This window comes from Athene cunicularia (assembly GCF_003259725.1).
Source record: "Athene cunicularia isolate RWA chromosome 12 unlocalized genomic scaffold, athCun1 chr12_part1, whole genome shotgun sequence".
In the NCBI taxonomy this organism is placed as follows: Eukaryota; Metazoa; Chordata; class Aves; order Strigiformes; family Strigidae; genus Athene; species Athene cunicularia.
In genome coordinates, this window is record NW_020799116.1 from 14,313,451 (window position 1) to 14,339,897 (window position 26,447).

A 26,447-nucleotide genomic window follows, 5' to 3' on the forward strand; every position below is an offset into this window, starting at 1 on the left:
CGGGAGCGCGGGTGTCGCTGCCGGCGGGGCACCGAGGAGCACTGACTGCGGCGGGGAGCGGTGGCCGAAGGGGCTTGTGGCCGGGTGGGCTGGTAGAGGCGGCGGGCAGGACCGCAGGCGGCTGCGGGAGGGCGTTAGAGACGGGATGGGCCGGCAGAACACGCTGCGGCGTAGGAACGGCGAAGCTCGGGAACGAGGAGGCAGAGGTTGGCGAAAATGCCCCTTGAAAGGTCCCTCCTTTGGCAGCTAAACGTGCTGTCGGTAAACAGCAGGGTGAGGGGCTGGGTGGCTCAAAACTGAACTTGAACGCTCGTCAGTATACGCTGGAGTGATCGAAACCGAGCACTTGCGTTATGCTTCAGGACTGTTGCTAGCACAGCGTAGAATCCGTGCCGGGCAAGCAGCAGCGTGCTTATGGCACAGCGCAGTCGGTTTTCCAGAAGGACTTTACACAATCGAATTACGTTTTTATTGTTACTTTCTTGTACACGTTGTAAATTTAGCAGCCAAAATCCAAAGAAATCTTTATAATTCTATTGAAATAAGAATAAGCAAAACGGCATGGGGTACGCCGGGCAGTCTCCTCTCCACCACCGACGCACACCTTGTAAAGGAACCCACCCCCTTTATACTCTTTGCTGATACATATTCATAAGATGGGTGTGGTGTGTTAGTCCGCGCAAGCTTAGTGGAGTTTCTCGAATCTTCTCAGATTCTGTGGTGTTGTTGCGGGGGTTTCTCTGTTTTTCCACTCCTCCTCTTCCCCCCAGAATGAGGGTCCTTCTGGTACATTTCCATCAGAACAACTGTCTGTCTGATACAAGGGTCTGCCTGGTACTTTTCTGCTAGGTGCAGTAACAACACAGTCAAAACACCAACATAGTCATTACATAGTCTGAGATTGCAAAGCCTTGAAATGATTTAAAGACAAAAATCACATTAGTTTTCCTTTTAACATGTGTATATATATATATATATATATATACACACATCATAAAATATTTACAACATATACATTTATATTAAGGGTCAATATATTTCATAACACGAATCATCATCACATTTATTACATAGGTGTGGAAACCCAAGGTTATGATAATCCTCATTTATAGGTTTGCCTCTTCTACGTTGTTTATGCTCCCCTCTAACTGTAGTACTTTGGGCAGACAGTTTTGTGACTTCAATGCGAGTCTTAACTGGGACGGAAAAACGGTTTCCGTTAACAACATACCTAGAACTAGTACAGGACTGATGCTTAGTTGTAAAAATGCATCAAATTTAATCCATGAGAGAATTTTGGAGGAAGTGAATCTGTCCCTGCAAAAGCACTACTATTTCTTTAACTAACTTAAGCAGTCTTTTGGGAACAGGGCATCCTCTTCCTTGGTTCTCCAAGCAGGTATAAGCATCCCCAGCTGCCAGGGGGTTCCCCAGAGCAGTTATTTACTGACGTGGCTCCTGTTGTCACATCTGACGTGTTCTGTTCACAGCAACGCTCGGGCGTTATATAGCCTGAATTTACCCAAGGTATTATTTACAGCGCGTGTTCAAACTTGCTGCAGCCTTTCCAGCGTAGTCAGCGTGGGCCAAGAGATTTGATAGTATTTTTTTGCCTTGTCACATCTGGCTTTGTGAAGAAGGACCTGCTAAATAGCTGTACGATGATATCTGTAATGTCAAGGTGTGACTTTCTTCACTGAGTTTCCCAACAAGTGATGCTTTGTAGGTCTTAAATGCAACCTCCATTCCTAGAGGTCATGCCGGGAAGTTCTTTTGCCTACTAAGGAGACTTGGCAAAAGGAAGTTCAGATAAAACATCAAATCACTTTGTTTTTCTACTGCTCCTAGCAAGCAGTAGCCCTGTGTCCCTTTCCCTTTGAAAATGCCTTCTGCGTTTTCCTCCTTTGTCAGCAGGGGAAACATCAGCTTGTCTGCAAAACGGCGAAAGGCTCCCAGGACACAGAAAGGGCAATAGATGTTTAGTTCTGTTGCCAATTCATAATGTAGCACAGCATTCTCGAAAACGTTCTCGTGCACTAACTGCATTATTTGCCGAATTTGTGTAACTGTTCCGTTAACATGCAAACTCTGTGCAGAAAACCTTAGCCCGCCACTTACTAGTAGCATGTTCCTAAGAGACACAACCCAGGTGAATGAATACACACTGGTCTGTTCCTCAGTAAGATTATATTCCTGTTTGAGGTGGGAAGAAATAACCAAAATGACAGTTTTCCTTTGAGAGGTGCACCGCAGAGGCCTGCGTACTGTTTGAAGCTGTTGCCAAACCAAAGCGTGTGCTCGCACACCTGTTTCATCTGCCAGTGTACTGACAGATGTGTATTCCAAAAGGATTTGTGAAAACCTGATAACGTTTTAGTCTAGTCGTTTTCCTTACTACAAGATGTTCTCTACTTTCACGGAGGTTTTTGCCAGCTTTGTATGGTGCTGTAGCGCACGCACCACTTAGGCGCAGGTGGTTTAATCCTAATGTTGTACAGGAGGATGCTAGGATTTGCGTTACTCTGGTTCTGCCTTCATGTTAGAAATTCTTAATTATGATCACATACTCTACCTTTCCGGAGGAGACATGCTTCGTTCAGTGCATGAGTGGGCAGTAGTGACTTTTAATTCCTTTCAAGCCGTGGTTTCTGGATATTTGTATTCCAGCTGTAACAGCATGGTTAGAAAAACAAGTCAAAATCAAAACCTGATTGAAAATGTGTCACAAGAGTAAGATTTCATGGTATAATTATGCAAAACCAGAAGACTTTGTGTTAAAGCAATTCTGTGTAAAGGAGATATAGGTTTTGTAAAAAATATTGGCGTTTCCGTTTGAGACGCTAGATTAATACCACTGATTGTCACCAATAACCTATTCATTTTAGGGTGTTGTGTGAAGAATGCCAGGGGCACACGCACCTAGCGGACTCACATCCCTGTCTAGGCCCGTGGCCTTTGGTACTGCTCGTGCTTGGAGTTAAAGCCCATCTGTAAGTCTGTGTAGCGTTGTGAGCCTGCTGGTACTCCTTTTCTCCTCTGTGTGAAATTTGCCAGTTCAAACAAGTATTCTGGTGTGATTTACACTTACTCCAGTGTATTGCTGCTAAACGGACTAGCACATCCAAAGAGAGGTATTAAATTTTAAGTGTTTGGGCATAAGCAGGGGACTCTGAAGAAGGTGCCAGGACTTTAGCTGGCAAGCGTTACATTCTAATGAAAGAGTTTTTGCTTTCTTGGTCAGTGCCTATTTTCAGTGCAGGTGAAGTCATTTGGCACAAAATAAAAAAACAAAGCAAAACCAAAACACCATAAAAACAAAAACTAAGCCAAACCCCTCTAATCTGTTTAGTCTTAATCTTCACACTGGTTTCTAATTCACAGCTTTGAATTGTCTGTTATGATTTTATTCGTTGAATTTCTAAAGCTGGATTTAAGCCCCAGAGTAAAATAGTGTTTTCCCATAACAAATTTACAATTGCCAGATGATCTTTTCACAGAAGGATGCACTGCAGTATTGTATACCTCAGGTAGAGGTATCCGTTTATCTCCACGCTGCGTATCGTAGGTGTCAGTAAAGCACAGTTAGTGGAGGAGCTATTCCTTCCACAAACCCACTTTCAGCTTTAGGTGGTTTCTTCTCTGCTGTAAAGTGGACAAAATAACCGGGAGAATAAAGGGTTTGTCTTGTAGGAGCACACTGGGAGGAAACAGGGCTTTTGCTATTTCCACCAATATGCATTTTGTTCCTTCAGCAGAGTAACAAATAGAAATCGTACCTGTCACCTGAACTGTTTTGTTCTCTTTTACAGGTTGGAGAATAGCTTCAGAGGCTTATGATGTTCCACTGTGTGCTACTAAGCAAGATGATGTACATTCCTGAGACTTCCCCCCCCGCCCCCTTGGTAGTTTAGGAAAATTTTAGAGCTTTTAAGCTGACAGGTGGCTCAAGAAAAGCATGCAAAGCCTACTTCAGCACACTAGAGCCCACTGGGATTCTCCTACTGTCACTCCTCTTGGATGCAAATTAGGAGCAAGGCTCTAGCAAGTTCAGCGCTTTCTTAATCCAAAGCAAAGTGCAATCCAGAACTGTGAATACAGAAGAGGAGAAGATTTTTAAATCACACTGAACTTTCCTGTCAGAAACTCTGTAATCTTACTGAGCCTCCTGTGGATAGAGGTGATGAGTCGAGCGTGTAGCAGCAGGTGATGACAGTGCAGGGGCAGCTGAGTGAAGGGAGGGGAAGCAATATGAAGGACAATGACATTGGCATCAGTCGAGCTGCTCCCCTTCCCCTGCTCCAGTCCCTGCTGCTCAAACAAAAAACCCTGGAAGTAACCAGCCTGAGTCTGTAGCGGGCTGCTGGATGTGCAGGTGCTCCAGGCGGGGCTGGAGACGGAGGCGGGAACTTGCTCACGGAGAGAGTCTGTAGGAGGCGGGAAGCACCCAGCACAGGGCGTGCTGCTGAAATCGTGGGGTACCACCGTGAGGAGTTGGGGTTAGTGCTGGTATTGTGAGCTTGGGAGCCCCAGCATGTGGTGAAAGCTGGGGGCAGGCTGGAGCCTCGGCCCTGGGCTGGGGTAGGCAGCTGCAGGGCAGTTGTGCTTGGCAGTGAACGCCTTCATCTTTGCCGCTGCTCTGGGAAAACAAGCAGCGTTCCTGTCCAGCTCTTTTCTCAAGAGGACCTTGCCAAGAAGGGTGCTGTGAGTCACACATCTCTCTGGCAAGTACTTGGATTTCCATATTCTAAGACACCTTTACTTCAAGATTGTCTTGAGCTGCATTAATGTCAAAGTTGACTTTAAGGTTGTGTCGGCAGCAGTTAGAGAAACCCACGCGCTGCTCAGCTGAAAACAAGGTGTATTTTAAGTTGCCTTTTGCTAAGGCGGCTTCGCCCAGTTCAAGGTCAGGGCATAGGCTGTAACGAGTGATGTTTATCAGAAAAGAATCCCTGTGCAGGGACTTTATGTAATTTAAGACTAGCAGAAGCAGTGCAAATGACTGCTTTAGGCAGCATGTGATCTTCTTTGAGCCAGTAACTGTTATGGGAGCTGAAAAGAGTCACTCTATTGCTTACTTCACCAGAATGATGTATGTTACGGCCTCATACTGATCTGTGTGTTGGCTGCAGAGCTGTGGTCCTAGATTGTATTCTTTTTAAATTCCAAAAAGGAAGAACTGTACATCTGCAGACGATGTTTCTGATAGACTTTTATTCTAATTTCAGGTGAGAGGTTACATCCGTGGAACACAAACAGTGCTTCTCCTGGAGCCGCAGTTTAATAGCCGTAGTTGCTGTGACTGCTACAGCTTGCTGACTGTCTGAAGATGAAATCTATTCAGACCCAAGCAACTGGTCAGATTTTGAGACTAATGAAACTTGATTTAAAATAAAACTTTATTACATGACTGGGAGGGACTAAGGGGAATGCTCTGCCCACCCCTCGGTGCCCCGCCACCAGTTGGAGGAGCCCCATGCCTGGCCCCTGCCCGCCAACACCAAGGGCATCCACGCCTGTGCCCGGGCCTTGAGCTCTGCCAACACTTGTGCCACAGGGGTTTTGCTGATGTTATTACCTGAGCACTCTGTCCCTCTTTAGCCAGAGAGAAAACTCTCTTCCCCAGGATTGGTGGTGGAACATTCTTTGGGGATAGAAGTGCCGTTTGGCCTTAATAGGGCGCCTTGTGCCCTTGCTAGAGGCCTCAATGAGTGTGGTCAGGGCTTGCGGGGGCTGTTTGGGCTGGGGCTCAGGGCTGCTGGATGGGGGGCAGAATGCAGCATCAGATGGGAAGGGTTGGCGGGGTGCTGGGTGGGTCATGTGGCGTGACGGCACCCAGTAACAGGCTGGGGGGGCTGTGAGGGAGGTGGGGACGGTGGGGTGCTGGGTGGATTGTGTGGTACCATATCATCCAGTGACAGGCTGGGGGGGCGCAAGGGAGGTGGGGATGGTGGTGTGCTGGGTTGTTTGATTGGTGTCACAACATCCACTGACAGGCTGGGGGGTTGAGAGGGAGGTGGGGACGGTGGAGTGCTGGGTGGGTTGTGTGGCATGACGGCACCCAGTAACAGGCCGGTGGGGTGCAAGGGAGGTGGGGACGGTGGGGTGCTGGGTGGGTGGTATGGCACGACAGCACCCTGTAACAGGCTGGCGGGGTGCGAGGGAGGTGGGGACAGTGGGGCGCTGGGGGGGCGCGAAGTAGGGGGGGACCAGGCTGGCAGCAGTTGCTGGCGTTCATCCCCGCTCTCAGGGGTGCCAGGGTGGCTGGTCCGGGTCTGCAGGGCCGAGGGGGAGGTGCTGATTTCTGGTGCAGAGGCTGCAGAGATGGCCCTGTGGAGAGAGGAGGGCGTTGGGGTCCTCGAGTGCTGGTGGCACGTGGGGAATCTCTTCCCCAGCACGACATGAGCAGCCATCCAAGGAGCACAAGCAGCACTGGGGTGGGGGGGAAATCATCAACTCACTCTTTTCTCCACTGCCACACCATCCAGACACAGCAGAGCAGCAGTGCAATCGGCGCGGCTACCGCCACTACTGCTGCGCTGATCCTGCAGCGCTTCTGCATCTGTCTAGGTCTGAAAGCACTGTGACTGCCTGGGGGAGAAATTCTCGGAGTTATCTCGCCGACCGCATCTGTAGGAGCAATTTGGGACATCAGTTGGTCTGGCAACCACCACTAAGCTTGCAGCACCCTCCCACCCTTTGGGACAGGTTGTCCCACCAAACAAAGCTCCGGTGGCCAGGAGAGCACAGATCAGAGCTGCTTGGCCAGTCACTGCTTCGAGGGACACGGACAAAAGCCATCCTGCAGCAGGCAGAGCCACCCACCCCTGACTCTCCCTGCCCCCAGGCCAGCTCCCACATCCTGAGGGGACAGAGACAGTCCTTCTCAAGTGACACTTGAGCCTTGCTCTCCCCTTCCGCCTTTTCCCCAGCACGGCCACTGCCCGCATGCGCTCCCAGGTTTCGGGACATGTTTCCCACTTAGGGACCCCAGCAGGAATGCTCAGTACCGAGTCTGTTTGAAAAACTTCATACACTCTGCCACGGTGGCCTTGTCCGGGCTTTGCGATCACTGCCAAAAAGCAGAGACGACAGGTAAAGGCTGCGCGTGGCTGAGGCACAGAGGATGCAGGGGGCTGGGGCGGTTCCCTCGAAGCCCCTGCCCAGTCGGGGAGTCAGGGCATCGCTCTGGGCCTCAGCTCACGGGAGGGATCCCGCTCTGGGCTGCTCTTGCTGACACACAGCGATCCCGATGAGGGATGCCGGCTGACCGCGGGGCAGCAATTACCTGGCATGGCGGCGGCTCGCATCCCCTCTGCTTCTGCTCCATAGGCTGGCAGGGAGCCGCTGCCACCTCCTGGGTATTCTGCCTCCTGCACAGCCTCTCGGTCTGTCTCTTGAGGAAGCAAGCGGGACAGTTGGATCAGATGGAGCCGCTCCCCGTCGGGGAGATGGCACCTTCCAGAGGCCACACTGCTCTAACACATGGATCAGGTTTAGAAAAATCTGCCTGCTGACGTCTACACAAACCAGCGCTGGGCCCTCACAGTACCCTGGGGGCAGCGGCTGCCCTTGGGACTTGGCTTAAGCCACAATTGGCAGAAGAGGCTCTGCACCAGCTCCAGGGTTCGCCAGCACCTGCAAGGCGTGAAACCCAGCATCGCTGCTGCGAGGTTCTGCTCGACCCCTTCCCTTCCCGGGAAGCTGCATCGTGTTGGCCTACGGTCACAACTGCCAAGAAGCGCACGACAGATCAGTTCCCGTGACACTGCTCAAGGTACTTCCTCGGAGCGGAGTGGCAGCGAGCGCAAGTCAAGGACCGGCTTACTCCCACGGCACTGCCCTCTCCCTTCCCCTCAGGAGCACGGTGCAAAGAGGTACGGCGTGCCTGCAGCGGCACCACGCTGGGACGGACGAACCACGCATGGAGCTGCCGGGAGAAAGGGCTCCCAACAAGCCTGCTGGCATGGCAGCCAGCACCGGGAGCAGCTCAGGCTGCCAGGGGCCAGCAAAAACAGCCTGGCAAGGGAGAGCGCCCTGCGGCACATCACTGAGCCCAACCCCTTCCCTCTCTGCACATCAGCCACAGAAGGAGCAACTTGCACTTCACACAGAAAAAAGACAAAAAGGTAGATGCTCCCTCCTCCCACTGACTTACCTGTGGGACTGCTCTCAGACGGGAGGACAGCAAACGACGACGAAGTCGGGAATCCATCGACCTCGAGAGGATCTGAAGGGAAATTGCACCTCAGTAAGCTCTTGCCACCTTGTCAGAGTTTACTCTTTCAAGGATAAGGACACTGAGAACTTACCTCCAGGATGCCCCAACTGCTCCAAACCAACATCCAGCCAAGAACCTGGATAACCACTGCCCCCAGCTGCATCTAGAAGCAAGCAGAGATGAGTCATTGCCACTGCATGCTGGGAACCACTTCTGCCTTAGGGAACTGCAGGCACGGCAAGGGGCTCAGGTAACCACGGGCGGGCCTGTGGAGGTTTGAAATCAGCCAGCAGCCAGACCCCATGTGTCCATGGCCGGCCATTCACATCCCTCTCCCCCACTCTCTGATAAGATAGCGGAGGAACAAAAGGAGAGAATTTGTGGGTTACATAAAAAGAAAGAATTTACTAAATATAACAAGAGAACAACAGTAATGATAGTGAGTTCAAAAAGAAAACAGGTAAAATGCAATAGCCGCTTAACAAATGTGGCGACCGCCCCCCACAGCAACAATACCGACCGACAAGCAGACAGCACACGAGAGAGACCCAAGCCCAGGAGAGCAAGAGCCCACCGCATGACATCACATGGTATGAAATACTCCAATGAAAATTAACTCCATCCTGGTCAAACCAGGACAGTCTCCACTCTTTATTCCATACCATTGCCGTTATGCTCAGGTTTCTAAATACATCTTAAGGAATCACCCCCCTCTCTTTTTTTCAGGTCTCACAGATATCATTCCCTTAGTCTATGGTCCATCCTTCCACAACGTTTGCTGCATAATTTCTGATTCTATCTGTTATGACCGTCTACAAGGTTCAGGAATGAGGCGGAGTTGGCTCAGTCAGTGGAGCAGAGTTTGGATGTGGCACAGGGATGCTGCAAGGCACTAAATGCAGTAACAGGGGTATTTGATAGTCCAGTTTATAGGCTATTCTCACCTAAAATCAAATCTCCCTGAGGCACACATTGGACCTCTCCATCCTTCTGCATCACCCAAGTGCACCCAGGTCCTTGGGCAAAAATAATCCCACGTACAGGTTTACCTTTACCCAATGCAGGAGTAACCCAGATGGCCTTCCCCAACATATTCCTAATGCACACTATGGGGGCTTTGTCCTCATCCACGGTATGCAGGAGGTTTGACTGAGCAGGGACAGCTTGCTTGACAGATCCTCTGGTATTGACTAACTTTTGCTAAATGCATGTCTCAGTGTTTGAAATTTCTACCACCCATTGCTCTCAGTGTAGTTTTCAGCAATGTATTGTATCACTCAATTTTTCCAGAGGCTGGTGCATGGTAGGGAATGTGATATATCTACCCAGTGCCATGTTCTTTGGCCCAGGTGTCTATGAGATTGTTTTGGAAGTGTGTCCCATTACCTGACTCAATTCCTTCTGGCATGCCATGCTGCCATAAGATTTTTCTCCTCAAGGCCTAAAATGGTGTTCCAGGCAGTGGCATGGGACATGGCATGAGTTTCCAACCAACCAGTGGCTGCTTCCACCATTGTAAGCACATAGTGTTTGCCTTGCTGAGTTTGTGGGAGTGTGATATAATCAATCTGCCAGGCCTCCCCATATTAATATTTTGACCATCGTCCTTCATACCAAATGGGCTTTAACCATTTGGCTTGCTTGATCACAGCACGTCTCACATTCATGGATTACCTGTTGTCCTGGTTCAGCCAGGATAGGTTAAGTTTCCCTAGAATGTGGCGAGGGAGCTCTAGCTGGGCTATTCACTACCATGCTGATGTCAGATCTGGGTGCCAAGCGTGGGAAGAGCTGGGGGGACACGTGGTGTTCGTGGTCGGTACCCTCACTGCTGTACTCCATGCCGTATATCTCTTATTCTGTTCATTGTTATTACTGTTATTATTATTGTTGTTGTTCAGTTTATTATTTATTACACTGCTGTATTAATTTTTTCCTTATTTCAACCCTGGGGTTTATATTTTACTCCCTGCCCCGTCCAGTCCGAGGGTGGGGGAGGGACAACCATGGGGTGGTTCGGATCCTGGCAGGGCCTAAACCACCATGCCTGTGCAATAAAATCCATGGTTAAGTCCACCCCTAGGTCATGAGCTCATCTATATGTTGTATCTTTTCCCTGATGGCCTGAGTCGTCATGGGCCCAGCGAGCCAGAAATTGTTCACCCCTATGTTGCCAGTCCAGATCTACTTGAGACACCTTAATCTTGGCAGCCTGATCCACCTGTTGGTTGTTCTGATGTTATTCAGTGGCCCGGTTCTTGGGGTACATGAGCGTCTACATGGCGTACTTTCACAACCAGATTCTCTACTCGAGCAGCAATATCTTGCCATAATTCGCAGCCCAGACAGGTTTGCCTCTGTGCTGCCAGTTGCTCTGTTTCCATTGCTGTAAGCACCCCCACAGCGCATTTGCCACCATCCATGAGTCAGTACAGAGGTAGAGCACTGGCCACTTTTCTCGCTCAGCGATATCCAAGGCCAACTGGACAGCTTTCACCTCTGCGAACTGACTCAACTCACCTTCTCCTTCAGCAGCTGCTTTCTACCTTCAGTTTTTTCCCCACAATGTGACAGGACCCATCAGTAAACATGGCATATTGCTTCTCATTATCCGGTAGCTCAGTATATGGTGGGGCCTCTTCAGCACGTGCTACCTTTTCCTCTGGCATCATTCAAAAAATCTTTGCTTTCTGGCCGATTTGTGATCACTTCCAATTTTCCTAAACAGCTGGGGCTCCCTATTCGAGCCCATTCTGTGATTAATGTGACCCATTTACTTCACATGGCATCAGTTGAATGGTGTGTAGAGGGGACACTCCATCTGAACACCCAGCACTGGCAGTCAGGGTGCCGGGAGGAGCTGTGCTTCAGTTCTGATCACCTCTGAAGCAGTTCAGACCCCTTCGTATGCTGCCAGTATCTCATTTTCAGTTGGAGTGCAGCAGTCTTCTGATCCTCTGTATCCCTGACTCCCAACACCCCAGAGGTCGACCCTGTGTCTCCCCTGGTTCTCTCTGCCAGAGACTCCAGCTAGGGCCATTCTCCCCGGATACACATTTTCAACATCTTGCCCTGTCCGAACTGGCCCAGGGGCTACTGCATGAACTATTTCCTGCTTAATTTGTTCAAAAGCCTGTCGCTGCTCCAGGCCCCATACAAAACAACTGTTTTTCCGAGTCACTTGATAGAGAGGGCTTACAATCTGACTGTAATTTCAAATGTGCAGTCTCCAGAAACCCACACCACCAAAGAAAGCTTGTGATTCCTTTCTGTTAGTTGGTGGGGACGTAGCTGTTATTTTATTAATCACTTCCACTGGAATCTGACGATGTCCATCTTGACATTTTACTCCTAAAAACTGGATCTCTTGTGCAGGTCCCTTGGCTTTACTACGCTTTATGACAAAACCAGCTCTGAGAAGGATTTGGATTATTCTCTCCCCTTTCTCAAAAATTTCTTCTGCTGTATTACCCCATATAATGATGTCATCAACATATTGTAAATGTTCTGGGGCTTCACCTTGTTCCAGAGCCGCATGGACCAGTCCATGGCAAATTGTGGAGCTGTGTTTCCACCCCTGGGGCAGTCAATTCCAGGTGTACTGGACACTCCTCCAGGTAAAAGCAAACTGTGGCCTGCATTCTGCTGCCAGAGGGATGGAAAAAAATGCATTGGCAATATCAATCATGGCATACAACTTGGCCACCTTTGACTCTCGTTCATATTGCAGTTCCAACATGTCTGGCACGGCAGCACTCAGCAGTAGCGTGACTTCATTCGGGCCATGATAGTCCACTGTCAATCTCCACTCTCCATTAGATGTGCGCCCTGGCCATATGGGGCTGTTAAAGGGGGAGCACATCTTGCTGATGACTCCTTGGCTCTCTAGCTGGCGATTCAGTTTATGGATCAGGATTACAGCATCTCAATTGGTGCGGTATTGCCATCGGTGCATGGTTGTAGTGGCAGCTGGCACTTGTTCTTTAACCCTCAGCAATCCCACAACAGAAGGATCCTCTGACAGACCAGACAGCTGTTTAATTCATTCTGTTTCCAAGGCAGCTATACCAAAACCCACTGATACCCTTTTGGGTCCTTAAAATACCCTCTCCTGAGATAATCTATGCCAAGAATGCATGGAGCATCTGTGCCAGTCACAATGGGGTGTTTTTCCCCTTAGGCTCACCTCGGCCTCCAATACAGTCAGCTGTTGAGACCCCCCTGTCACTCCTGAAATACAAATGGGTTCTGCTCCTTTAAAATGTGATGGCATTAGGGTGCATTGCGCATCAGCGTCCACTAGAGCCTTATACTGCTGGGGGTCAGATATGCCAGGCCATCAAATCCAGAGTCCAGTAAACTCGGTTGTCCCCATCCTCCACCTGGCTGGAGGCAGGGTCCCTCTAATGTTGGTCATAATACCCGCTAACAACAAATGGGTTAGTGTGGTGTGCACAGGTTTCAGCCTCATCTTGATTACTGGATATTGGAGCAGCATATCTCCTGAAAGGACAAACGTTCTGTACTTGTTCTTCCTTCCAGCTCACATACCCGCTTTTCTAGGAGGTAGGTAGGTTTTCCATCCCATTTCTTCAGGTCTTCTCCATGGTCACGCAGGCAATGCCACAGCTTCCCCTGTGGTGTGTACCAGTTCTCTTAAATAGAGAAACGATGGCTCCTAATAGCCAAGATTCTGGTCCATGCAGGTGGAGAGTAGGGCATGTTCTCCCTAAGTTGCTGGACATCTTGAGATAATTGTTTCACAGCCACAATGATGGGGGAAAAGACACTTTTTTCATATTGTCGTAGTTGGCGAACCAGTTCATTCACTGTTGGTGTCTCTTCATCTGTCCAGTCCATTACTACTAATGCATTGGCATATGATGAGGAACTGCTCCGTACAAAACCCCTCCACATGGGCCGGGGTGCATCAGACTTCATCTGGATCTGTAGGTAGCTGTGCATTACCTGGGTCATAGTAAACTACCTCCCGCACAGCTAGCGCCCTCAAGTACTGAATGTCTCTCTCCATAGTGGTCCACTTGGTCAACATGTCAAGTTGTCCTTGAAGGGATACCTCTCCCTCACACTTGACAGAAATCACTTCCAGAGACTAAGATTTTGTGTCTCCTTTCCAGTGGCTTTGTCAATGCCCCCTTCCTTAGAGATCCCAGCTGCCTCGCCTCCATGCCCTCTAGTTCCATGCTACTGGCCTTGCTATCCCAGAACTGCCACAGCCAGGTAACAAGTTGCTCAGTTGGCTGGCAGCTGTAATCTTTTCTTATGTCTCGCAACTCTCAAGGACAAGGACTGGGTGACTATTACTGGCTCTGCCTCCTCCTGGTTTCCTGATGGGTCTGGTTCATCATCACCCTGTACACTGCAAGGGGATTTTATTGTGTATATCTTCTATATGGGAGCAACCGACACTATTGTGGGTTGGTTCTCTGGTTCAGCTGCAGCACCCGTCCTCAGGCTTGTAGGGGCTGCAGTTTCTGTTATTTGGTTAATCTTAAATAGCATCTTAACCATAAACAAAACCTGAACCACATTCAGGAACACTAGCTCCTAACAGCACAGTAACCATGCTTATGTTAGTATTCCAAAGATATCTGAACTCCCCAAATGTCTCAAACACAGCTGTAAATAGCCCCAGGACCAATGACAGCACACTATCATAGATCAGCACCATATAGTACCACAGAAAAAAACCCTTAACCCAACTGTCAAGGAAGGTGAGCAACAGCATGGGAAACACATATGGCATGAGGTGATAAGATTTTAAGGAGCAAGGCAATCCACATTTTACCCATTTTTTGTTATCTCAAACAAAAAGAAAAGCCTCTGTGCCCCATGTTTGGCACCAAAAACTGTGGAGGTTTGAACTCAGCTGGCAGCCAGACACCACATGGCTGTGGCTGGCCGTTCACCTCCCCTTCCCCCCTCCTTGGTAAGATAGGGGAGGGACAAAAGAGAATTTGTGGGTTGAATAAAAAGAAAAAGACAAGAGAAAAAGAGTAACAATAGTGAGTTCAAAAAGAAAATGGGTAAAATGCAACAGTGGCTTATTGAACGCAGTGACTGCCCCCCACAGCAACAATACCAACCGACAAGCAGACAGAACACGAGACCCAAGCCTAGGAGAGTGAGCGCCCACCTGGGCATGACATCACATGGTATGAAATACTCCAATGAAAATTAACTCCATCCTGGTCAAAACCACGCACAGGCCAGACAAAGGTGGTATTGTCAAAGCTGCAGAGGGGCCTGGTGAGCTCTTGGCTGGCACCTGGCAGCTCTCCACTCCCTTTGCACAGACCATGTGCAACACCCGTCAAGGAGCAGATGGACCAATGTACAGCTCCTGGGGACTTTCTTACCGGGAGAGCTCTCGCACACAGAGACAAAACCCTCACTGAGGCACTGGAGGGAAAAAGCACCATCCACGCTTCTCAGGAAGAAGAGCCCGCTGACCCGTGAAAGGCTGCACCAGCGGCTGCTTGCTTACCTGCTCCCCACAGTTGCCACGGAGCAGCCTGGGCAGGCCTGGCGTGCAGGGCCACCAGGAGGAGGAGGATGAGGAGGAGGCGGTGGGTGAGTGCCATGGCTCCCTGCGCTCCCACCATCATGATGATGATGATGCTGCCGCAGTGGGGTTGGCATCTGAGCACTGAGCAGTCAGTACACCCAGTGTGTTACCATGGGGGTACGTGCCACCACAGTCCCGCTCTGATGGTGTCACGGCTCCACTGTGACATCACGGCCCCACTATGATGTCACAGCGGGGCCGAGACTCCATGGTGACGGCTCTCAGGGCACTTGAAGAGAGCCGCTGGAGCTGCCCCTCCAGGGAGGGGAACTCGTCCCCTCAAGCAGCTCTGTCCAGGGGCCTACTCCTACCAGACTGGGTCAGAACTCAGGCTTTCCACATCACCTGCCTGCCAAAGAAATTCACTTGACAGATTGTGCAGGTTTAAGCCCTGCCAGGACCGGAGAGCACGTTGCTGTTGCCCCTCCCACACCCACGGCCGGTAGGGCTGGAAGTTAGGCACAGACCCCAGGCTAAAATAACAAGAAATTTAATACAACAGAGTGATAGAACAATCTAAACAACTACAGTATCAATGGTAACAACAATAAACACAAATAACAGTGAACAAGACAAACGATATACAGAGAAATACCGCTAGCTGGTTTACGGAAAGAAAGGTTCCCCACCAAGCCCGCCAAAGAGCCCGGTAAAAAGGTTCCATCCCTGGACCTGACACCAGCATGGTATGAATAACCTGGCTGGAGATCCCTTCCCCCACTCTCTCTGATGAGGAAACCTAACCCTATCCTAGCTGAACCAGGACACAGATTTATCCTAGCAAGTGCTTTATACAGCTGAGTTTCCTTCTTCTCTACATACTTTCAGTGTCCCTTGATCTGCTTTTCAAATAACTAGCACTACCAAGAACGGCCCGCTAATCCACAACCACTGTGCGCTGCAGTAAAACAGCTGGGCCAGCATTTCTTCTAAAACACAAGACTTAACCTTGGGTAAAAAGTGATAAAGCGATTCACTTTCCAAAGAAAAACTTCTCACGTCAAGCACTCTCCGGTGCCTGACTGGACATAACTGTGGAACTGTTCTCTAAGCCAAAAGCAAAGCCACTTCCCAGTTATGGGTGTAACGAGCAGCCACCACCAACAAACCAGCGTTGCCTCTGGCCAAAGCTCAGGCCCAGAACACTGACGCTCAGCAAGTGTCTCCCACTTTGAAAAGAAAGGTCTCCTCTATGGAATGCTTCATTTTTGAAAAATGCTTCTGTATCCCTCCTCATTGATCTGACGGCTGGGATGGACTTCCCTCATGACAGCACCCTCCTCCTCTGGCAAATCCCGCCCTCCAGCAACCCTCAGCACAGGCAGCGCAACCTGTACGTGACTAGAAACGGGTACTTGAATTGACACACACCTCTCACAGCCCTTCTGCATAGGACTCTGAGAAAGAACATTTCATAACTATTCACTACTTCGAGAATGCATGTGTGCTAGCAAGAATTATGATGGTGCCAAAGCAAACTACAGGGGTAAGGTGGCACCTCTGGGTATTCATACCCCATCTTGTGACCCACGGTGGGAGCGCAGGTGCTGCCAAAGCGTCTCTCGAAAGTACCCAGCAGAGACCTGACAAAGGTTGCTCACCCTAACAGGGGGTGGAGCTTCTCTACCCCTCAGAAAAAGACTCAAAGTACTCCTGACAGGAAAGATTCAAAACTAATTAAGCAGCTGGCCAAATTTACATGACAAAGTTCTACTGCACAGAGACGAAAACAGCATTGGGGTTCAGCTTTTAGCCACTGAAGCATCACCATTTAGTTTGCTCGACGTGCAGAGCATCTGCCTTATCCAGACAGGTGTCGGGGCACTGTTTATTCCGTTCGTCGCTCTCATCACTGAAAACAAGGCTCCACATTCCCTTCTCGCACTTCTGATAAAAGTCATCATTTGGCAAGTAAGACAGGACAGCGCACACCTAAGAACTTGCTCCTTCAGACTCTCTAAACTTTCATAGAATTGTTAAGGACAAGCAGAAGTTTCATTCTTCCTAAAATTTCTCAAGCAGAAGAAAACAGAAAAGCTTAATTATAAACAAAGCCTGACAAGGCTACTCTGTGCATTCACACATTTTCAAGGCATCTCTATCCCAGTGATGTTGTGGAAATTATGAGACACAGAACACAGATCCGTGTTTGAAGTTTGTCCTTAAGCACAGCATTTCCCTCCCTGAGTTCATATTAGTCCTGAGGACTCCGACATTGCAGGCCGACTAACAAGCTGGAGGACCATCTCTCCTCCTCTGAAAGACTTTGATACAGCCTTATATAGCCCCTGTGCAGCCACAAAACACTGAAAAAATCAGTCATGAATATCACCAGGAAAGGGATTGTGATTGAGTAACAACACTGCGCTGCCATACCACCTTGCAAGTCAGATTGCTTCTGAAGTAGAACAGGATAAAACCCACACGCAGAGGCAGAGAGAAAAGTACACACAAACTTTTGCTAGAAATACACAGTTCACAAGAGAATGTCAACAGCGAGCTAGAGGTTTCTCTCACCCGACTGCAAGGGCCAGCGACCCGACAACAGGAATCACTTCCCAGGGTGGCTGGCTGGCAGAAGACGCGGCTCTTCTCCTCAGCCAGGAGCGGTGCAAACTCGTTACTTCAAGAGCTCATTGGGATTGCAGGGAAGGATGAAGAAAGAGAAAGCGCTTCAGTGGTTGCTCCCCAGTTAAACACGATTATTGTCTCTCAGAGAATGCTGTCAGCGAAGCAATGAAAACTCCAGTTGTGTCGCTCAGACCACCATCTACTTAGACTACAAAACTACGATGAAAAGCTGCCAGTGCCAAGGAGAGAAGCCACTCTAGTGATGCTGGGAGGCCAACAAGAGCTCTGGACAGCATCTGCATGTATGCGTAGCGTAATGTAGCGTACCTGGAACGCTATCCCTGCCTGGTTACTCCGCACCCCCTCAGGAGAGCTGGCTGAAAAGACACCTGCTATTCACGTGTTCATCGCGTGGTCCCTGCTCCTAGCTCACATGCACCAAAGCTCGCTGGGTGTCTCTGCGCCTTTGGGGGCTTTCTAGAGAAGTTCTTGGCGCAGCGACAGCTCAGGCGTTGACCTCCTCTAGAGCCCATACCGAACCACCGCTAGTTTGGTTAAGGGGTCGAGCAAACCCCTCACAAAGGTCACCCGGGCCGGGCGGGCCCTTCCTGAGGAGGAGAGGCCAGGCCGCGGGGCTCTGGGCAGCACCAGCACGAAGAGGCGCCCCCAAGGTGGGGAGCTAGAGCGCTGCAGCCCGTCCTGCTCAGCCCCGTCCCGCTCGGCTCCACCGAGAGCGGCTGAGGCCGGCCAACCACCGAGGGCGCCATTTCGGGGCTGCGTCTTCAGGCGCCTTGAAATAAATGGCGGAGGGGGCGGAGACCATTTTCCCACTACCCAATGAGAAGAGAGAGTCCCAGGAGGAGACGGTGCCGCGCGGCCCCAAGCCCAATGGGCGTGAGAGGCGATGGATGACAGACAGGCGGCCCCCGTGCCTAACGGCTCCACCGGGCGGGCCTTGGCGATGAGTCTCGCGGCAAACGGCGTCAGGAGCGGCCGCGACTCCGTGAGGGTGTTGGCGGGCTCCGGGTCACCCTGCGGCCGGTTAACGGGGACGGCGGCAGCGGGCCGGGCTGCGGGGGTGCTCTCATCCCCTGCGTGGCGGGGGCGAGGTGCGGGTAGCCTGCGGGGAACGGCTGGTGCGGCTTGGGCGCCAGGGGCCGGGCCGGGGCCGTGGCGGGGACGGACGGGCCCGTCTCGTTTCCTCTCCCTGTTGCGGGCGGGCGCGGGGGCCTTGGCCTCTCCTATTCTACGTTGTTTATGCACCTCTCTAATTGTAGTACTTTACGCAGACAGTTTTTCGAACAGGAATGCGAGTCTTCATTGGGATGGAAAAATGGTTTCAGTTGACAACATACAAACGAACAGTACAGGACGATGCTTAGTCATAAAAATGCATCAAATTTAATCCATGAGAGAACTTTGGAGGAAGTGAATCTGTCCCTGCAAAAGCACTACTATTTCTTTAACTAACTTAAGCAATCTTTCGGGAACAGGGCATCCTCTTCCTTGGTTCTCCAAGCAGGTATAAGCATCCCCAGCTGCCAGGGGGTTCCCCAGAGCAGTTATTTACTGGCGTGGCTCCTGTTGTCACATCTGACGTGTTCTGTTCACAGCAATGCTCGGGCGTTATATAGCCGGAACTTGCCCGAGGCGTTATTTACAACACGTGTTCAAGCTTGCTGCAGCCTTTCCAGCGTACAGGCACCAAGAGTTTTGATGTTTTGGGCCCCTCACTACAAAAAGGACATTGAATGACTCAAGCGTGTCCAGAGAAGGGCAGCGAAGCTGGGGCAGGGTCTGGAGCACAGGTCGTATGAGGAACGGCTGAGTGAACTGGGGTTGTTTAGTCTGGAGAAGAGGAGGCTGAGGGGAGCCTCATCACCCTCTACAGCTACCTGAAAGGTGGCAGAGAGCTGGGGATGAGCCTCTTTAACCAAGTAATAAGCAATAGGACAAGAGGTGATGGCCTCAGGTTTCCCCAGGGAAGGTTTAGACTAGATGTCAGGAAGTATTTCTTTCCAGAAGGGGTTGTTGGGCGTTGGAATGGGCTGCCCAGGGAGGTGGTGGAGTCCCATCCCTGGAGGGGTTTAAGTATAGGGTTGACATTGCGCTGAGGGGTATGGTGTAGTTGGGAACTGTCAGTGCAAGGTTAACGGTTGGATTAGATGATCTTCAAGGTCCTTTCCAACGTAGCTGATTCTGTGAAATCTTTTTGGACCCAAGCAACTGGTCAAGGAAGCAGAGATGAGGGTCACTGCCACTGCATGCTGGGATCCACTTCTGCCTTAGGCAACTGCAGGCACGGGAATGGGGTCAGGTATCCATGTGCGGGCCAGACAAAGGTGGTGGTGTCAAAGCTGCAGAGGGGCCTGGCGAGCTTTTGGCTGGCACCTGGCAGCTCTCCACTCACTTTTCACAGACCATGTGTAATACCCGTCAAGGAGCAGATGGACCCATGTAAGGCTCCTGGGCGCTTTCTTACCAGGAGAGCTCTCGCACACAGAGACAAACCTCGCTGAAGCACTGGAGGGAAAAAGCCACCATCCACGCTTCTCAGGGAGAAGAGCCCGCTGGCCTGTGAAAGGCTGCACCAGCGGCCGCTCGCTTACATGCTCCCCGCAGTTGCCACAGAGCAGCCCAGGCAGCCCTGGCGTGCAGGGCCACCAGGAGGAGGAGGATGAGGAGGAGACGGTGGGTGAGTGCCATGGCCCCCTGACCTCCCACTATGATGATGCTGCCAATGCTGCTGCTACTGCTGCTGCAGTGGGGGCCATGGTCAGAGCGCTGAGCAGTCAGTACACCCGGCGTGTTAGCATGGGGGTATGTGCTACCACAGTCCCGCTCTGATGGTGTCACGGCCCCACTGTTGCACACACATGGTTTCACACCAATAATAAACTTGAACAAACTCTCATTTGTAACCAAATCCAAACAGCTGAAGGTAACCAGATGATGGGGATGGGGCAACCAGAACAACCCTGCAATAACAGTTCTCAAGCCCTAAGTTCAACGCACCCCTTGGGGAAGTTATTACTGCACAACAGCGCACTGAATGGCCACACATTAAGAACATTGCCACCGAAGTGTGCACACACTCCCTCAGGGGGGAACTTCTCACTCAAGGGTCCCCAGATGATGCAATCGCTCACCCAAAGTGGGCAAGGCCTCGCTTAAGGATATCAGGATGTGTTCTGTCAGGAACGTGGAGAGGGGAGAGACTCATGCCGGGCAAGTCTCCACGGGCAGCATGCCAGGCTCCAGGGGAGGGCTTCCCACCACATACCTGCTGCTCCCCACAGAACCACTCAAAGCAGGCCTCCAGTGGGGGCCCCTGTTCAGAGCCTGCTCAGATCTGAACTGTGGTCAGAGATGGTCAGCTTTCTGGAAGCTTCTCTCCACCCAGGCGTTTTGGTGCATGAGGACCTTGTCTCTAGACCAGGGGTCCTGCCTCCTTCTCCCTGCCACAAGGTCACAGCTGCACGCTTTAAAACTTACCTTGATATTGGACAGACTGGGTCTGATTTTTTTTTTAAATAAAACTGTCCTAATATGATTTTTATGTGATTATTTTTCCTATATCCTCCTTCAAAGTCTCCTAGTAGTATATATGGTTCTGCATGTCAAGTGAAACCTACTCACACCAACTACAAAACTATAATAACCTGGATTAGACTAATTTTGTCAAAGAAGATGTGATAATTGCCTGTATTTTATATGCTTTTTGTTTTAATCCAAGTGGATTTCAAAGTACTGTTCCAGTCAATGAATGCTGCAAAGTGTGTCCATTTGAAACTACTTGTATCCCTTATGTCATGCAGGTAAATGAAGATTTTTAGAATGGACTTCTGGTCTGGCACAATCAAACTTAGAATGCTATAGAAAAATCTGTAATGAGTCTGTAAAACTTGTTATTATTGAAGATATGAACTGCTTAATATCAGATAGTTTGCATACACATTAGCTATGTTGAATTTACAGGATGACGTTTAAAATGTTTATACCTGTTTTCTTTGGGCGTCTAGTCCACAGTTCCAAATTCTGCTTCTATCACCAGGTACATCAGAGATGTTCTGAAGTGTCACTGAGCATGTGAATAGTTGCTTTAGTAATTCAAAAGGGAATTTGGTAAGTTACTTCTCTGTATCTGAACTAGACTTTGAGATGTGTTATCCATATGTATATTCTGCAGTCCTCTTCTCTGTATCCTCTGCCTTGAAGCCCTGTACATGAGGGAATTTGTGGTTGAAAGAAAATGGAAAGAAATTGTTCTTATACCTTCAGTGTAAAAGGAAAATCCTGGGGATGCTTTCCTGGTGTTTGTGAACTGTTGGCTTAAATTCTTACACCTTAAGGACATGAAAAGATATGCTTCTATACAAGGATGTGCATATACATCTTAAAAAACTTAAGGAAGTAAGCCCTCATTTTTCTCTTTTAAATACTTCAGTAACTCACACAACAACAAACACTTTTCGAGTTATAGTGAAAAATGTGCACTGCACACAATATGTGCATTCAACCTATGACTGGTCAGACCCATGTTATTTCTGAAAAGTCAGAAGTTAAAGGCCGTGCTATAGATCAGCTGAAGGAACTTTTCCCTCTATCTGCTATAAATTATTTATTTTTTCTTGTGATCATCTGTTGCTGTTTCTCCGACTCATAAAAACCAGAACAATAGTCAATTTATGTATTTTATAAGGGGATACAATTTAATTCTTTATTCTCTTAGAACTGCTTTAGAGTCTGATTTACCTGTGTTACTCATTTTTATGGGCAGCTGCACTGTTGACAATGATTTTATATTTATAGCAGTCCATGGAAAAAGGAGAGATTGCTCATATTGTCCTGTTCACAAAAAGCAGAGGAAGAGGAAATGTTCTTTCCTCGGTGTCACCTGTCACTTAGATGACCAAAAATTGAAGTGCTTGCCCATAACTACCTCAGTGCTAAAAGCTCACTTCCTAGTGATTTTGGTATTTTACTCCAATGAAGATACTTTGGTAAGGCTGGGAGTTTGAAAACATTAATGTGAAAACATGAAAGACGTGGTGGGGTGTGTGTGTTTAATTATATGTAGTTGGATATAGTAGTTAATAATGAACTATTAATAGACCTAGTAGTTAGAATAGCAAACATCTGCAAGAAGAAATTAACATCTGGAGAGTTTTCTTCATCAATTAATAAAATGACTTCATTTTTAATGGCTAGGGAGCTGTAATGTTCAAGGCTGATTTACGACAGAAATCAAACTACTTTTTTTCGAGACTCTGCTGGTAGGTTCACAGGCCTTGACAACAGGTGGAAGATTGAACTAGCCTGAGTGAGTGTACGGAATGCTGTCCTGTCAGGCTGCTGCTTTAGCTGGAATTCTAACTATCTAGTTGCTACTGGTGTGCAAAAAGATCTACTTGGAGAGAGGCAGTCTTGTTGATTATGCAAGTCAGGTAAATTTATTTCGTAATAATCTATGAAATTGTTATTTTTTTCTCCACAGGGGAAGTATGCATCTGTGGTTTCCCATAATTGTAAAAGCTGTAACACATGTATGCTCCCTGTGCAAATACTGTATTAAGCCTTTGACTGTAAATCATCAAAATTGTTCATGTAACTTGCTCTGAATTTCTGTAATAGCCAACCATGTTTAAGATGAGATTTTACTCAACCAAATATACTTGGCTATTGATAATCATAATATAATTTCCTAGGGAATATAACATTTCTTACTAATAGACATGGAACCCAAGATTATACAAAGGGCCTGGGAGGCTGATAGAGTGTTTTTCCCATATCAGAGTAAAGCAGTCTTTGGAGGCTACACTCTGCCTTTTATTGCAATATTGATTATTGCCAACAGCTGCAGACCAAGAGTTCTTTATTACCTTTGATAGTACGCTAAAAATTTACATCAGAACTAAAAATAGAAGTCACCTCTTCCATGTCTGAGAGAATTTTATTTCTAATCCAATTACAAAGGATTAAACTTGTCAAAAGACTGGATGTCTAGCATAGCAAAAGGGAAAACTAAACACTTAGGGAATGGGCTTTTTTTTTTTTTAGACAGTTACCAAACTAAACTTCAAAGGCAAAAGTTCCCATAAGGATTTTACATTGAGGAAATAAGTGCCAAGAATATTTTCACTGCATCTAGCTACTGCCTGGTGAAAGTAACCTACAGTGCATGTTGCAGAGCAATAATCACAGTATAAGTCTTTTTCAGTAACATTTTCTAAGCCTTTTATGACTGTTGTGGCCACACCGTTTTTAGTAATGCTTTGTTTCTCAGATGATTCAACCAGTTTCAGTGGGTCTGGTTATGAAATCAGATACTAACAATGGGAGTGGGACATACATCGGAGGAGTTGTTTGGTGTGTCACCTTTTTTTCCTCAAGTCTACAACTGGGGATATATATAAAGACCATAAGTGTCTGTTGTTATCCTCATTTTACATGAGAAATGAATAGGAACTAGATGGGAAATAGATCTGCTTCAGAACAGAAATGAAGCTGGTGTCAGCTGAAGACAGAGTGCAGTGATTCATGTCTTAGTCTTGAGCCATAATGGTGCTTCTTTCAACAGTCTATAACCAGTCAGTGTATTTTTGCAATAACCTGCATGATAGAACAATCAACAGGGAACTGTTTTATGCTCCAGAGTTGCGTGGCACCACCGCACCAAGTCATCTACTGATGGAGCATGGTGGAAAGCAGAGGGTTTGTGCAGGAAGCACTGCACAAACTGCAAGAGAAGGAAGAGGTAGATTTGTGCCAGATGTTAAGCTATGCGGGTTTTTTCCTCTACAGTACCCCAGAGAGACCTCTGAAGTGTGAGTTACCTTAGGGCAGCCTTTTGATGGACTGTGCAGGGGCCTGCTTCAGCCCCGTAGCACTCCTTGGTACTACCTCTCCTCTAGAAGTACATCGCTTGATGTGAACCTGGTTTGCAAGACTGACTCCTCTATAATTCTGACGAAAATCAGGAGTGATTTCATTGCTGTCAGTTATGTCATACTTCAAAATAATTAAAAATGAGAATAGAATGATACATACTTGTGTTTAGCAATGTCTAATATAGGGGATGTACCCATAAAAGTCATTAGTCATCAACAGAAAGGAAACTGTTGGCTCTTTACTGTAGCTTTTGCAAATGTGCCAAGGTGTGATTTAGGTGCTAGGAAGGAAACCATCTCTTTGCAGAATAGTTGGACAATGCTCAACTACCGAGGGTGGAGCAAGAATAATAGGTACAGTGAATCAAGAAAGCAGGGCAGAATTCTTAATTCTAAACTTTACCCTCTTTGCTTAGAGTGCCTTCAGACCTGAAAAATACAGGTACACGTGTTTGAATATTCCTGCTCTTACCCTTAAATTGGCTGTTAAACATTTTGTTAAACTGTCACATATCACTTTATTTTAAGATGATGTTTTGGACTGAAGGAATAACACATTTAACACTTGCATTCTATATTTTTGCATACTAAAGAACATTTCATGCTTGTTAAGATTTAAAAATGCTGAACAAACAACAATTGCAAGTTGCGTTATATAGTTTATCATCTTAAAAAACAGGAATTACAAGTCAGTAATTACTAAAAAGTGTTAAATTTCTCTGGACAACATTTTTAGCTGATGTGGTTGTGCAGATTCCAGTATGTTACATAATTATAGAGTTTACATCAACTAATTTTTTATTCCCTTTGTACATAAGTGGAAATTTTGAGGACACATAAAATTGACTAAAAGTTAAAGGTCTCTAAACAGACCATCTCTTCCCATTTCCTGATAATGAATACCAAATTAAACTTTAAAATGGGGGTCTAAAACTGTCACTTTCCTTTACAGGCATGGTAAGTCCTGAGTAAAAAAACGGACAGGCACTTGCTGCCTGTCACAGCTCTGCTTTTTTAACAGGCACCACTTCAGTGGCACTGCCAAAGCAGGGGGTGGGAGATGTTTTGGCTCAGTGTTTCAGGAATCCATCAGAAATTGTCAGACCTGAGCAGCCTCAAAGATTTCTCCATTCTGATAATTTTATCAATACTGCTGGGAGCCGAGGTTTTGCTCATAACACAGCGTTGATTAATACATAAATTGCTGTGAGGCTCGAGAAGTGCCAGGTCCTCATATACCTGGCTAATTTATGTGAATTGCTGGTTTAGGAGCAGAAAATACATAGTTAAACTACTATGGCATCTTGATGGCTATTTTTCAGTTGACTTGTCCCTAGTTTGAAAAGAATATGTCACCTTAAGAAACAGTTTCTTTAAATGTGACTTTAATTTCAGAGTATTTTCATACTGTGTAAAGTGGAGTTCAGAGATTACTTTAGTATCCCAAACTGAAGAAATGAAATGCAATTTAAGACATTTACTTAAAAAGAAATAAGGTCTGATGTTCATAGATGTCTATGTCTATGCCACATTTCTAGCCTCAGAAATTTGAGCTAACTGAAAGATTAAATTTCACTGCAAAATGTTAAGTCTGAAAGAAAAGCCTAGCCATAGTTGAGAAACACAATTAGTTATTTTATTTGAAAATATTTCTGGTGTCTGGACTACAAAATGTGTTGAGCTAGTTTTCATCTTTTATTATTATTATTTTTCCATTGGCTGTTTTATGTTGGCAATGCTACTACTGAAAAAGACCCACCACCTACATCTTATTAAATTTGCATTTGTGTTAAGTGATGTTAATACTTATTATTACACTGAACTAGTGCCTATAGACTTCGGTCACAGAAAGTTTATCTTTGCAAGGCACAGTACGAACGCATACTAGATAGTCCCTCATCTAAAGAGCTCCTTGCATCTTCACAGCCCTATTTTCCTTTTCTGGTCACTAGGGCTGGCTTAGCACATTTCCATGCCCCTTCTTTCCTCCCAAGCAGACATGCTGAATTACTTGACGCTCCTTTCCCCGGGCTCCTGGTCTCTTGCTGTTAATCTCGTTTGAGATTCTCAGGGTGGAACTGGTGCCACTTGCCCTTTTTTCGGTCGGTCCTTCTCCGTAAGTGTTTTGAACGCCAGTGGGACGGCGGGAACCGAGCTCCCCGGGCGGCACAAGCCGTAA

The 26,447-nt window shown here is 47.9% G+C and overlaps 2 protein-coding genes and 1 long non-coding RNA gene across 3 annotated transcripts in view; 2 read left to right on the forward strand and 1 right to left on the reverse strand.

The window, feature by feature from the left end:
- The window catches only part of LOC113484895 (protein PRRC2C), a 17,533-nt gene extending 8,951 nt beyond the window's left edge, over positions 1 to 8,582 (reverse strand). Inside the window, exons 1-4 of the mRNA XM_026857582.1 lie at positions 8,310 to 8,582; positions 8,156 to 8,227; positions 7,286 to 7,393; positions 7,010 to 7,069 (exon numbers count right to left, since the gene is read on the reverse strand). Coding sequence (XP_026713383.1) covers positions 7,010 to 7,069; positions 7,286 to 7,393; positions 8,156 to 8,227; positions 8,310 to 8,406 — 337 coding nt within the window. The 5' untranslated portion in view covers positions 8,407 to 8,582. The remainder of the gene's footprint in view (positions 1 to 7,009; positions 7,070 to 7,285; positions 7,394 to 8,155; positions 8,228 to 8,309) is intronic.
- On the forward strand, positions 1,403 to 5,407 carry LOC113484717. Its single transcript, XR_003399268.1, has 2 exons — positions 1,403 to 2,990; positions 3,810 to 5,407. It is a non-coding gene; the product is annotated as an uncharacterized LOC113484717 (long non-coding RNA).
- A 9,608-nt stretch (positions 8,583 to 18,190) lies between the features above and the next one.
- The window catches only part of ARHGEF3 (Rho guanine nucleotide exchange factor 3), a 137,325-nt gene continuing 129,068 nt past the window's right edge, over positions 18,191 to 26,447 (forward strand). Inside the window, exon 1 of the mRNA XM_026857229.1 lies at positions 18,191 to 18,419. Within this exon, the coding sequence (XP_026713030.1) occupies positions 18,283 to 18,419 (137 nt within the window). The 5' untranslated portion in view covers positions 18,191 to 18,282. The remainder of the gene's footprint in view (positions 18,420 to 26,447) is intronic.